The sequence below is a fragment of the Manacus candei genome, unplaced genomic scaffold (assembly GCF_025592945.1).
Source record: "Manacus candei isolate 608988 ecotype Guabito, Panama unplaced genomic scaffold, ASM2559294v1 h1tg000014l, whole genome shotgun sequence".
Classification (NCBI taxonomy): Eukaryota; Metazoa; Chordata; class Aves; order Passeriformes; family Pipridae; genus Manacus; species Manacus candei.
In genome coordinates, this window is record NW_026138062.1 from 39851628 (window position 1) to 39865992 (window position 14365).

General features: G+C 40.4%; 1 protein-coding gene across 5 annotated transcripts in view; it reads left to right on the forward strand.

Annotated features, from left to right (window-relative positions):
• Positions 1 to 14365, forward strand: part of PDGFD (platelet derived growth factor D) — a 149076-nt gene that overhangs the window by 72942 nt on the left and 61769 nt on the right. For 3 of the 5 annotated variants that reach the window (XM_051779857.1, XM_051779859.1, XM_051779861.1), the window contains one exon: positions 10812 to 11016. In XM_051779857.1, the coding sequence (XP_051635817.1) occupies positions 10812 to 11016 (205 nt within the window). The remainder of the gene's footprint in view (positions 1 to 10811; positions 11017 to 14365) is intronic. The other 2 variants (XM_051779858.1, XM_051779860.1) reach the window with 1 other exon arrangement.

The window sequence follows — 14365 nt, forward strand, 5'->3', positions numbered from 1 at the left end:
CTGGAAAGATATATTTAATTCTTTGTCCCATCACTGGTTTGCTGATCCATATAAATAGTGTCTCTGGAATTCTAGTTCTTCAATCTTTTATTGTGTAAACTGTACATTTTTCAGAGGAGAGATTATCTCTCACTTAGTTTCCATGGTACATAACATAATGTTGATCAGAATCTCCAGGCACCACAAAACTGAGGATGATCAGGTTAGGTTCACTTAGGGAGCAAGACCAATAAGACATCCAGTGTTAAACAGGGAACTGTAATGCAATAGTCTTCTGACCTCAGAATTATCTTCACCTCTGTGTGTCTTTACACTGCTCTTTTTACATTTTTTAAATTTACATGATATTACACATTATGTTGCACCTTCGGTGTTGGGTACTACAATGAGGAAACAGTGAGAGAATTAGGTTTTGTACTAGATGGCTCAACTCAAGCAGTATCACTAAATGACTGTTATTTCCACAGTCAGAACTAAAAGTGACATGACTGTCTTTACTTGCAATCCTTATCCTTCCTGCAGAGCTGTGACTAACCAGTCATACACGAGACCCTGTGCTGCAGGGGCTGAGTGCAGGTGGGATGGCTGCAGCAGGGGCTGTGTGAGGCAGTAGTATAGCCAGAATGGCATCTCAGCTCAACAACTTCTTAGCTCTTCTTTTTTTATCAAACACCCACACACAGGCTTCAGGGAATGTTTCCAATCATTTCCTCTTGGTAACCAGCCGAACAGCTGTTTTTCCAGAAAGGACTTGGGAAGCTGAGGTGTGTAAATCAAAGCTTTGGAGCCAACTCTGTTTCCAATTTTGGTTTTGGCTTACAGTGATCAGGATCTGTCTGTGCTGGTGTGAGAGATTGTTGCTGCCTGTGGTACAGCAGCTCTTGGACTTGTGGACTGCACTGATGTACAACAGCATCATCTTCCCAGCCACTGGTCCCTATGTATTGACAGTGCATAAGCTCTCCAACTCTTTCACCACATGTAGTTTTGTTCTTTGGTGAAGGACTAAGAAAATCTCTAGATCCTTTGGTGCAAGATCATAATAATAAAAGGAGGCCACAGTCAAGAATTTTATGAATGTGCCTGGAAACTTTTTTAAATTGCAGTATCTATCCATATGACAGCTCTGCAGCATTCTGATGCCAAACCTCTAGAAAAAATCCTAAGTACTTACAGAAAAGATCCCCCGCACTTAGAGTTCTCAGTACTTTCAATATGTATGACTTAAATTGCTTTCCAGACTAGGGAAATTTTGTTTCTTAACATGGGTTTTATCTAAATGATGTAAAGCCATCCCTGTGGCCCAACTCATGTTCTGCCTTCATGCTGAGGAAAGACCTCAGTGTCTGCTGCCCTCTTTACCCCAGTGCTGTTGTTTTCAGCAGAAGAAAACTGAGGCATGGGGGCAGAAAAGGGAACCATGATGAACTCTGCTCTGGTCTAAACTGTCAGAGCCCCATGACAGTCTGCCTCAGAGTAAGAAGCAGAAAATCTGCTGGCTCTTTACTTTTTTTGACTAAATCTCGAGTTCTGGTCCCTTTGCCAAGAATTTTTCTGCATTTTACCTCCATCCGTTTCTTGAAAAATGGCAAGCCATCTTTGAAGTGGTATCCAGAACCCATCCTTCCATTGAGAGGAGTCAGAAGTGGTCTGAATTCTCTCAAAAAATAGAAGAATCACAACACAAGCTCCTATTTCCTTGGAAGAGATTTAGCTGTGTCCTGGTTTTGACTGGGATAGAGTTCATTTTTTAACTGTGAGGCTGTTGCAGAAAAAAGGAGTAGATTACCAACAATCATATTTTAATACAGTGAGGTATGTGTTTGTTGTTTTTTTTTAAGACTTATGTAACTTTAAGGTAGTAGATATTTAGTGCACCTGCCCTAAAGGGACTGTTATATCCCCACAAGCTTTTATCTTTGTGCAATCCGTTGATATATGGTCTCTCAAAGACAAAAAAAACATGCCCGAGGCAAACTCAGTCCAAGGAAATGATGTCTGCTAGAATGCTATTACCAGATTTTCCATTATAAGAAGTGACCTTTCACTCCCTTCCAGAGATTTCAGATCTTCAATGCTGACATAGAGGGTAAGGAAACTCACATCACTAGAGAAAATTGCCTTGATTTGTCTTTTGAAACAGATTCTCCTTTTACTGCCTAATGTCCTAACATACGAACTCCACTTGGTAATTGCCTGTCTGTCTGCTAAAATATGTTTAACACAAGAAGCCTTTCCCCTTTTAACTGGATTTTCTCTTTTCTTTCATCAACATTTTTCTTTCTTTAGGGAAATTCCATGTCTTCTTCAGACTTAGGAGTTCTTGACTGAAACAGTTTCTAAGACAATATCTTAGAACAAATTTTCTTTTAAGATCTGAGTGATGCCAGACTTCGGAGGCGATTGTTTGGTTGTAAAAATCTGGAAAATAATGAAGGGAAATGGAAAAGGAATATATTTTCATTGCACTAGGAGAATTTGAATGAACCTTCCCGCAGCGGTCTACTTTCCTGAAGCCACTGCCTAAACAGGAAAATTTGGAGTGTCTAGGTCTTATTTTTTTGCAAAACAGTGTGAGCCAAGGTCTGGTTATTGATATTTTTGCTTAATAGCAATTGTGTCTCTAATTGCCATCATTTTGACCAAGTTGTGTGGGTTGACTTTGGCTGGATGTCGGGTGCCCACCAAGCCATTCTATCACTCCCCAGCTGGACAGAGGAGAGAGAATAAGATGAAAAATGACTCATAGGTTGAGATAAGGCAGTTTACCAAAGCAAAAGCAAAAGTTTGCATGTGTACAACCAAAGAGGAAAATAACAAGATACATTCTCTACTTCTCATTAAAAAGCAATGTCCAGCCACTTTGTGGGAAGCAGGGCTTCAGCACACATGCTGGTTTCAAATGTAAATAACGAATGCCTCCCCCTTCCTCCTCCTTTCCTTAGTATTTGTGTCTGAGCTGATGTCATATGCTATGGAACATCCCTTTGGTTAGTTTGGGTCAGCTGACCTACTTGTGTCCCCTCCCAGGATCTTGCCTTTGATAGAAGGGAGGGGGGAAGGAATGTTGAGAGACAGTGCTGATGCTGTGCCAGCACTGCCCAGCATTAGCCAAAACACCAGTGGGTTATCAACACCTTTCTAACTACCAATGCAAAGTACAGTACTGTGAGAGGTACTGTGGGGAAATGAACTCCATCTCAGCCAGACCCAGTACAGCACTACACAAGTGCTGTATATATATATATACACCATCCTTCTTACAGAAGTGTGGGCACTCACTGCAAATGTCTGCTTCAGTTATCACGTTTCCTTTAAACTCTTCACAGCACCAGGAGAGTAATTTTCCTCTGCATTCCTTTCTCACAGTTTCTCAAGGTTTTATGTGTTTTTATGCTCATGATCATGGGGATATTCCATTAGTCTTACTGCACATCATTAGATCTACACATTCTTGATATATACATTTTCCTCTGTCATAATTATGGAATCCTTAGAGAAAAATACATTCAGTTTGCTGTTGGTTTAAGAGCACAACAGAGACATGCATTACAACACTACCACCCATCACGAAAGAACTAGCAGTTAACAAAATGCTTTATATGCTGGGCTAACATATGTTACCTTTCTATAGACACTTCTGCTTTAATACAGAACATTCAACATGTTGTTTCATGTAGAAGAAAATCTCTATCAAGAAGTCAAATAAAAACAAGTAATACAAGTCACTGCTAAAAGCAAATACCACTGAGTTTGATATCCTTGTAAACATAATTAAGGAATTTTTTTCTCAGTGTTCATCTGTGGAAGTCTGAGCAAGGTATCCACCAGAGTGGACAAAGGAGAGTCACAGCCTTCACCCCACCAAAGTGCAGTCCAGCTTGTTCTTCATTTCAGGGCTGCTTCTTTAGTACTGCATGCAAAATGCAGTTATGATGGTGTCCATTCCAGAGTAAAAATAGTAGTATTAAATGCAAATAAAATAATGTTTACTATATTGAGAAGGATAGAGACAGGCTGTCTCTATGAATTATATGTCTGGACTTCCTTATCAATTGCTTATTTAATATTCTCATAAGTGATCTTTGCTTAGGTTCTGTTCAACCACAGCTTGACTGTGTAATGCCAACACTAGCAGCGTTGTCTGCACAGAACCGTAGGCAGACTACTAATCATTCTGTTATCAAATGGATGATGGCTCTGAAAGGAATTTTAGATATATAGGGTGTTCTCATTCTCTGATACCTTCTGTACTGATGTTCTGCACTGGCTAATCTTTTTTCTTTCAACTGCTGCTCAATTTTTTTGTTTCTTTGATATATCCTCTATAGATATATTCTTCTAGCAAAGATCTCCACACAGCTCAGGGACATGGAGGCAGCTGTGAGGTCTGAATTTGGCAGAACATGCACAGAGCACCTCTTGATACTGCCTCAGTGATGGAACTGATTTGAACTATTATGTTGCCTGGAGTATCTTTCATGCTCCTGATGAAAAGAAAGGACCTGTTCATAAGAGGAGGAGCAGGTACTTCGAACTGCTTCTTTGAAGTTCAGTGGCAAACCAACCAAACTGCGAGTCTTTCATCAGCTCCAGTGGGATTTGGGTCCACTTTTTAATTGCTCATTTGATGGGTGACAAGTAGCACATTGGGTGATGTTAAAGTACCGTTCTCTTTTTCTGGGTCTTGATCCAGCAAACTCCTTAAGTATGAGCTTTACTAAAGTGTGTAGTGTCCTTGAAATAAACGGGATTATTGAAGATGTATAAAGCTAAAATCAACTTGAAGTAATGCTTTCAACTGGATCCACTGCCCTAATATACCCGTACATATGCATCCCCATACCAGGTTGACTGTTTGTCAGTGCAGTGCCTCCATAAGAGACAATTTACAATTTTTGGCCTGGGTGAGATTTTGCTATTTCTGTTTTATTACTGACCATCCCAATCCTTTCCCTGCCTTGGTCTGCCTTCTTGAACTGATAGTGAATCATGATGGGAGCAGAGCTGACCTAGGCGTGTTAGACCTCTGTCCTTAAAAGGACCGAGATGTCTAAGACTGGTACTACTACCATATAGTACTATATTCTTCACTGACTAGGATTCATTTTGTTGTTTATAGCCATAGCAAACAAACAAACACACACACCAACTAAAAAAAAAAAAAAAAAGAAAAAAAGGCAAATCCGCACGTTTCTAACAAGGAAAATGACCCTACAGTTTTATATCTACCCAACAAGCTATGATGAGCTATGGAATACACTGTTTTGACCATGAATTCTGGTCTTTTCATCTGATTTACACAGAGCCTTATGGATAACAACTAAAGTTTCTGCTTATTACAGGAGGGTGGGGGAATTAAAAAAAGCCAATGACTATCTAACAGGCTGCCATAAATACAGCTTGCTTGGCATGCCTGTTCCCGAGATGAACTGATTTGTGGCCTGGATTCAAAAATGTTTTACTGTTCTTTGCTTCTCTATGGATTCAGCTATTTAGATCAGGCTAATTTTCAACTGAGGGAACTGAAGAGCTATTATTCTCCCCGAAGGTTATTTCATTCATTTAAAAACTGGTGGCAAACCACTGACTGCTGTATTTGTTTTGAAGACAGCAGCCATGAGGGAGAAGAGTTATATCTGGAAAACTCCCACGTGCAAACTCCCAAGGTCCTTTCCTGAAATAACAAATACTTTCGTGAGTAGTAAAATGAACCTCACTGTGGTTCCCAGCAACTCTCTCCTCAGCTGTAGCGGAGGATGAGCTCATCAGTTTACGCTGTATGGAATTAATTGTCATAAACCAAGTCAGAGTACGGTATCTTTTCAACCTTTACCACTGTATCAAAGTTGGTTGGCCAACCACTTCTGCAAGGGGAAGAAAGACAGCAGCAAGAAGTGAGGCTGAAATTCCAGAAACCTTAGAAAAGTGGAATTAAGTATTCCATATAGTTGGTTAGGTCCTTAGACAAGGCCATTCTCTGAATTCCTCTTCTTTCTAAAGGAATTGATTCTTATAGACTCTCCTTGCTGAATATATTGTAGAATAGATGTCAGATTAGCTATTAGCAAGTAGAAATTGCCTTTTTTTAAAATAATATTATTATTATTATTGTTTTAGTGAAGGAATCCACTATCTGTTCAATGACGAGGATACAAGCAAACTTCTTTCTGTAGTAGGCATGTCATGACTAGAAGTAGCTTTAACAGGAATGTGTCAATACATTGCTAAAGCTTGCAAGCAAATGCAGGCATCCAGAGAAAAGACAGGATGAAATTTGTGCTTCTAAATCTTGCTTGTGCCACATGGCCTAGCTGGGATGGGGAAACATTGGATGTGCTGGGCACCCGTGGTGGGGACAGTCTTGAGACAAGCACAGTTTTCTGAATATTAAAGTGTATTTCCCAGTTCCCAGTCTGACACCCAGCTGCCCTCCATGCAGGGGGAGGAAGGCAAGCACTTTGGAAAATGCAGCTACCTTAAGTGCTTAAATGATAGCTCCTCTGACTTCGACAGCTGGACTATCATGTATGTCATTATGTTTAAAATTAGTGGTTGGGAAAGAATTACGAGGCAAAAAAAGAGAGATTAGTTCAGATAAATTAAATATAGAGCAAACTTCTTTCCAGTCAGTTCAGACTCTTCAGGGAATTGCCTCACCTAAAAGGATGTCTTCCAGATTCCTTCCCACTTATCTTCCTTATGAGATAGTTTTCCTCCCCCAGGAGGAAAGCATGTCTTTGTGGCTCGGGCCATCAAGAATATCCTTCTTCTGTGTGTGGCCCAAATGGCCTTTTTGCCTTGTAACTTAACACCTGCTTTTATTCATTGTGAAATGATTTCAAATGTTTTTTTAGTAAATGTGACAGGCAGTGTATTATGCACTGTCGTCTTTTATTTACTCCCATAAAGCATTATGGAATACAGTTAGTATGTGACATTCAGGATACTGTGTAATACTTCATTACATTGCATTGCAACATGGGACAGTTCTCTGCCTTGAAAGACACACTGTCTTTTCCTTTGCTTATACCTTTTTTCAAGTTTTTTTTATCCTGACTTTCCCCTTGCCTAGTGTGTGATTTCCATGACTTCCCCCAGTGTATCTGATGAGGGCAATGCTTGTCTGCTTGGAAAAGTCTTATTTTAGTCCCATATCTTTGTTGATACAAGAAGTACAGGAGTTGCTTACATCTCCTCAAGCTGTTTCCCAGATGCTTGATGATTCATGAGAGGCCAACCTCGTGAGAGTGAGTTTATGTTGACTGTGTTCCTGTGTCTTCTAAGCCAGATAACTCTGTGAAATCCCAGTGAAAATCCCCTTAGAAAATTACAGCATATTTGGTTCCAGTGCAGGCCACACCACTTCAGGTCGTAATCTAGCACAAAGTGAGGGAGGTGAGAGGGAATCCAGCTCCTGAAGAGTCTGCTCCAGTGTCAAGTGAAGGCACTGAGTAGCTTCAGGTTTCATCTCATGTGGGCTATAGAAACAGTATTTATGGCTTTTCTCATGAAACATATGTTCTTCCCTTGTGGAAAAGGCATATCCTCAGAGTGCAATATTTGGATATTTCTTACTTTACTATAGTGAGAATTTCCTTCCCGTGATTCTCTCCAACCTTTCCTCTATGATAACTTTATAATTCCTGTATTACAATTATAGAAATAATAAGTTATTGTCCTTTGATTTTTAAGCTTTTTAACATGTGCAACTCTATTGCTTCATGTACCTGTTCAACTCAGATACTGCAGAGCTGCTCCAGCCATGACATTTCATCATTAGTCTTGGTCAGGTGTGATTGACTCCCTGGCAGAGCAGCACAGTCTGTGAAATTCAGAGTTTAAGTTAAATTAAGAGCCATCACAGACCCTATCTTCTTGGTGTACAAGAGTGCAGTAGTGTGCATTCTCAGCTGGTGTGCTGAGTTAAGTGCACAGATGTTTTGTTTGGGGATATATGTATGAGCACATTTTAGAGATACTGTCCACCAGAATCTCAGCAGGGTAAAGCCTGTGCGAGGACTGTCTGGGAAAAGGAAACCTTTCCCTCAGAAGCATGAATCACATTGACCTACACAGTGAAATCCAAGGTGATAGAGGGAAAATGGCAAGAGTTTCCTGTCCAAGAAAGAAGAGTAAAGAACTCTGAGGCATAGGATGAGTTATGCCATGTTTTACTGCAGTAACTTTTGTTCTGACTTAGGGAATGGTTGCTTCACTAAAAACTGTGGAATTTGTTATCATCAAAACTGTTTTATTTTTATCCCTTTTCTTGGACATTTTGCACATAGTCCTGTGAAATATCTTTTCCTCTCGGTGGACTGGGTGTTTTTAAAGTCCAAAGGTCCTCCGCATTTTAGTAGGAACTCAGTAGTGTTGGCTGGACATTTTGTTTCATTCCAAATTAGGAGGGAAAAACCCCACAGTTGTCTTTTTCATTTTTTTTTAGAATAAAATAAAATGAAAAACAGATTCCAGCATAGATGTCCCTGATGAAAATTGCAACAAAATTAATAGGTGGGTGGTCTTTATTTTCACCAAATTGTCACTTTTCCAATGCAAATTATTTGATCAAAATAGAACAAAACAAAACTGGGTAGGTCTGCACTTTGTAAACTAGGTCTGTATTTGCTTAGAAAGGGTGGCTCAGTGTGAAAGCATCTTAGAATGATGTTACAATTAGGTCTTTGGAGATAGTTTTACAGGAAACGAAGACTTTTATCATCTAAGTTTCAGGTTGTTTGGAGGCTAGAATTATTGCCCTGTCAGAAGAGTACAATGAACTGCTGACATGCAACCACACTTTGCTTACAGCTGCGTGCAGGGAAGTATTTACAGCAAGGAACCAGTGAAAAGCAACCTGAAAAAATAGATGTACTTACTATGAAGTTTGTACCATTTCTCTGGTTTCCTGTTTTTAATGAGTGTTTTATGAAAAAAATATATTTATTTTATATGAAGAACTTGGAAAACTTCAGTCAAATGTTAGATTTTATTTTAAGAGTGAAAACTTAGATTACTGTGTGTGACAGATGGCTGCCACTGGTTGCTTACTTTGGTTTTGTATTTCCAGCATTCACAGAGTAACTTGGTGGGAGATACTTTTCCCCTGTTTGCTCTTCCTCATCAGCCAAATTCAGGAGAAGGCACCAATTTTCTATTTCTGTTGCTTGTAGTGGAACTAGAGGTTGATCTGGCATTCAGCAGAGGACTAGAGTGATGTTCAGTTCAAGATAAAGACACCAGAGTTTAAGTGTTTACATGAAAGCAGTGTCCAAGTTCATATATTAAGTGGAAATTTGGTCAATGCAGTTGGGTAACTGATTGTGTGTAACTCCTACAGTCTGTGTTGAGAAGGGGCTCAGATTGCCCACATTCAGGTGACTTTGTGAGACACTACGGCTTCCATTGGACCTTTGCTGGGGGCTGCTGGATGTGCTGCTGGACGTGCTGCTGGACCTCCTTGTCCTCATGGAGGCCAGACAGGAAAATGTACTATGTCTTAAAGGTGGTTAGGCATCTCTCTGCGAGTGACTGAACTGAGCCCTAGATTTCCACACATCACCTAGGGAAGGAACACAGATAGCTGTCCCACTGGTGGAGGCTCAGAGCTGAGTGTCTTGGCTTCCCAGGGAAGTGGTCACAGCACCAAGCCTGACAGAGTTCAAGAAGCATTTGGACGATACTCTCAGGCACATGGTGTGACTCTTGGGAATGGTCCTGTGCAGGGCTAAGAGTTGGACTCGACGATCCGATCCCTGTGGGACTCTTCCACAGTATATTCTGTGATTCTGTGATTCCATGACTGGGAACTGAAACCTGCTGTGATCCGCATGTTGTCTTGAAAGCTTCTGATCCTCAAAATTTCCCACACTGAAGTTGTCGAGGCACAGAAAAATGGTTGTTTGCAGTTCTTTGATGCTGGAAGCCAAATTCCAGTATCAGAAACAGTTGGACAATGCAAGTGCATGGTGCAACTGAGAAGGCATTTTGACTTTTAGAGAGCTGGGTCTGGCCACAGTTCCTGTTATCCTTGGAGCCAGGGATTTACAGCAGCAGAGGCTTTACCTCAGTAGAGGTAAAACTTTAGGAACAATTGAATATTTACTCAGGCAGAAGCTGTGAAATTTTAATTAAATAAAGACTTGGCTATTTGTCTTGAAGTTACTCGCTAAGGTGGTTGTTGGGACAGAATCTGACCTCAGTTACATCAGTATAAGCATGGAATAGCTGGCTGTGTTAATCATCCATTAGCAGCAAATGATTCACACCATATAAATAAAATGAAAATGTGACCTAACAAATGTTTTTGGGAGGAAATACTTAAGCACAGTAAACAAACTTAAATTCACTCATATGCACTTTCCTGCGGCTTTTTATTGATGCTTTTGTTCAGAGGGCATTTCTCCCCAGAGCCCCAAATTTGGGAAGCAGAGTTGTTTGTCTTTTTTACTTCAGTCTGTCTTACTTCATTGTTCTCAAACTTGCAGCTTTTATTAAAGTTCAATTCTGTTTTAAAATCAAAATGGTGAGAATGAAATTATATAATCAATATAAATGTAAAAATAATGATATATTTCTTGTAAAATAAAGAGTCCGTATACCTGAGTTCTGTTGTTCTTACTGTTTATACGGGATTGAATTAAGAGAAAATACACTGTACTTCCTATCTAATGAAACTGCTTCTAGACCCAACTTTTTAAAGACTTTAAATGCAAATAATTTTTGCTGTGTTATATAACCTGTTGTGTTTTTTGCCTTCCTGTAACTGGAACAACATACTAATTTCTACAAGTTGTGACTACTAACAGAGAGCAATCACCTCACAGACTTGTACCGAAAAGAAGAGACCATCAGCGTGGCAGGGAATGGCTGCATCCACAGTCCTCGCTTCCCCAGCAGCTACCCCAGGAACCTCCTACTGACGTGGCGGCTCCACTCCCCAGAGAACACCAGGATCCATCTGGCTTTTGATAATCAGTTTGGACTGGAGGAACCTGAAAATGATATCTGCAGGTGAGTGGCAAGTGAAGTTTGCAAAGGTCTCCTTAATACCACCTTCAAGCTCACTGGCATGAGACCGCAGACCAAAACCTGGGCATCTCTGGCCAGGTCTAGGTTGTCCTTGCATGAAGGACAGACCTCCAAGTATCCCCTTTTGACTGAAATTGGTTTTTAAGTTTATAAATAAACTGAACTTTCCTGGACCTGAAGCAGTTTTGGCAAGTTTTAATCCTTCTATAATATTTTAAGCACAAGGTACTTGTATGCTCAAATCCAACAACCTAACAACATAGATACTACTTTAATAGGATTTTTGTCCTCTATCACCTCTGTCATGTTTCAGCCAGACAAAAAACATCTTTTTCAGTAGGTGGAAGGCTCTGGGAGGTGTGAGTAAATAGGTAAGTGTTTATATTGGGGTATGAGGAACAAATAAAAATGCATTAAAAAAATATAGGTATGTTCTTCAAATTACTTACTTGTCTTTATTGTTACTCTTCACTGGTACAGTTTCTTTTAAAACCTTTAAATATAGTCCACAAACATCAGTGTACTGATGCATACTTATATATTTATTTATCTATTTATGTATACTCTACTATATCCCAGTTGCTTTGGTTCCCCTTTTAAGCAAAAGTGACCTTAAGCTCAGTTGATCTGGCTGATTAACCTAGGTGGATAAACTGCTTGGCATTAGCAGAGTACAGAGGTGAACCTTGCTAAAATTCACTAAAACACTGTAAATCTATTGAGTTTTTGTTTATATTTCTTTTATTTGTCTATCTGTTCTGTGGGAGAGAGCAGGCTCGGGATTCCTGTGTGCTCCAAAAGGCAGATTGCTGTGATGCTACTCACATAAAATGCTCAAGTCTCAGTTTCCAACTCTACCTGATCATGTTGTTACTTACAGCTTATCTGTGCAGAGAACTGGGTTGTTAGGGTTTCTGCACATCCAACCTCTTCTTATCTTATCTTCTTTGTCAATTAATTTGTGTTCATTGGGTTTGACAGTTCTGCAGGGGTTTTACAGGGTGTATTTTTTTCCCTCTTTTTTCTTTGTTAGATTTTCTGCATCACCAATAAAGAGTACCATTCCTGCAGGTTTGGTTTTGATTTAGTAATAAAAGAATGCAGCCTAAAACTGGCTCTCCTTCCCTGCTCCTTGGCAGGTCTGCTATGCTCTGGTGCTATTGGTCCAAGATCAGCAGCAGAGTCAGTAACAATAGTTACCTCCCAGTACCCCAAATGCTTTCCCAGATTCAGAGCCTAATGCACACTGAAGCAGCCTGTTAATATTTACATAGTGGATAAACTGTGGCTGACCTTAAGGCATTGCAACTTTGAAACAGAGGGCCAATTTACTGTGGAAAAAAAGATGAAGTGTTCTCTGTCAAAAGCCAGTAAAGGTGGTGGCACAGAGAGGGAAAGTCAAGCTGTTGCTGGCATTATGGATTTGGAGACCATCTTGGAAGACAGTCTACCTGCTTTTTCCAGAGCAGTTAATTTAGGATGCAGAGAGAAGCCAAGACCTTAAATCATCAAAATTGTCTATAGAAACTGGAGAAATATCACATCCTTTTCTGCAATAAAGCTTTCCCTAGTTTCTGGAAGACCTTTATTTCGGTAGTATTACTTCCAGAGTGAGGAATTTCTTGGACAGACAGCTTGTGATGTCTTTAAACCTATTAAGTACTGTGTGCAGTTAGATTTTTTGCTAATGCTCAATATATTTTTCAACACTAGATCCTTTCTGCAACTTCAGCCCCTGACAATCCCTGCAGTGCTGCTTTAGAGAGACAACCAGGCGTGTTTTAATTGAAATGAATGCTTAGAGCTGAGCATATGCTTGAAGGCAGTGCATACTGGACAAGTAATTCAGGACCTCTGCACATTACCTTGCTTTTGTATTTGCTTTTGACCTTATGCTTTTTTTCTCCAGAAACATCCTAGTGTTTTCTTTCAATTTTTCATTAATGCTAATTATTGTAATTTGCATACTATTAAGACTGAACTGATTGAAATTCATTCAGGTTGAAGAATGAAAAGGTATATTTTAGCAGAGCTATATTTCTTCTGAGCTTCTGAAGAAGGAGGGCAAATATTCAAGGTTTTATGGAATTTTCTAGAAGTGCTGTTAGCATTTCCACAGGCACTTGATAAGAGATGATTCTGAAAAGCAATTAAATTACCCAGCCTCTGAGGCTCCTTGGATGCACAGAGAATATACCTACTTCCATGATTGTTGCACCAAAGCCTCTGTTGTTGAAAGCAGAAATAATCCTTAAAAGTCCATGGATTTTCACTGGTTTTGCTACCAGTTATTCTGGCTTCTGGCCTCAAAGAGTGGGGGGGCCAGTCAGGACAGCTTTCACCAAAGCTTACAGGGTTATCTCATGGTGAACACTGCAACCCCCTATGTTACAATAGGCATTCACGGCTGCCTTGCTGCCTGGGGGGCAATGGTGGATGCTCTTGTGGGCAGCACAGAGCTCTGCTGGTACAACATCCATCACCATGAGGGAGTGGGAGCTGAGGATGGAATGGGGGAAGAGATTGAGACAAGTCTACCTCCCCCTGGAACTAAATTTTGGCGTGTTACAAAAAAAGAATATTTCAGCAGAGTTTGGGCAGATGGAAGTGATTTGGTCATGGTGAATCTGTTATTTTCTGTTCTGTGCAATTTGGGATTGGTGAAAATAAAAGAAACAGTGCTGATATTCTCAAACCACATAGTACTTGTGGGTTTTTTCTCATGGGCTCTCAGCAGAAAAGAAAAGCAGGTCTGTTATTTACAGCTCCCACAACCGGGCAGGGTTGTTTGGCCCACAGGCCCAGAGCAGGGAGGAGCGCATTGCTAGCAAGAATTGGTTAACAGTCTTAAACTCTCTCTTTGAGGGAGGCACTCTGATAATAGAAAGCTTTCCTGGTAAAGATCCCCAAAGTTTTGAGGCTCAATTGCACCATGAGGATGGCACCTAACCTGCCCCTCTTGTCATCACCTCTCTCTCTCCGGCTGCAATGAGTGGAGCCTAATTCTGGCTTCACTGATACTGAGAAACTGTTTTTGTCACAGATGTAGTAAAATCAGAACTTTATTCTCTGCCTTCTTTATTCTCCAGATCAATAAATGAATTCAATAAATGACCCAAACGAGTGAATACAAATGCTGGGGCAATGAGTGCTGCTACTGTATCCCCTTATTGCTAGGGGTTAATGCCTGCTGCTCCTGTCAGATCCCTCTTTGGGCTCAGGGTGCCACTGCTGTGCCCCAGGTGCCTTGCTAACTTGTGACCTTGCACAGGACAAGACATGCTGTTGCATTTTCCCTGGTGACAGCATCCATGTGAACAACAGAGTCCCC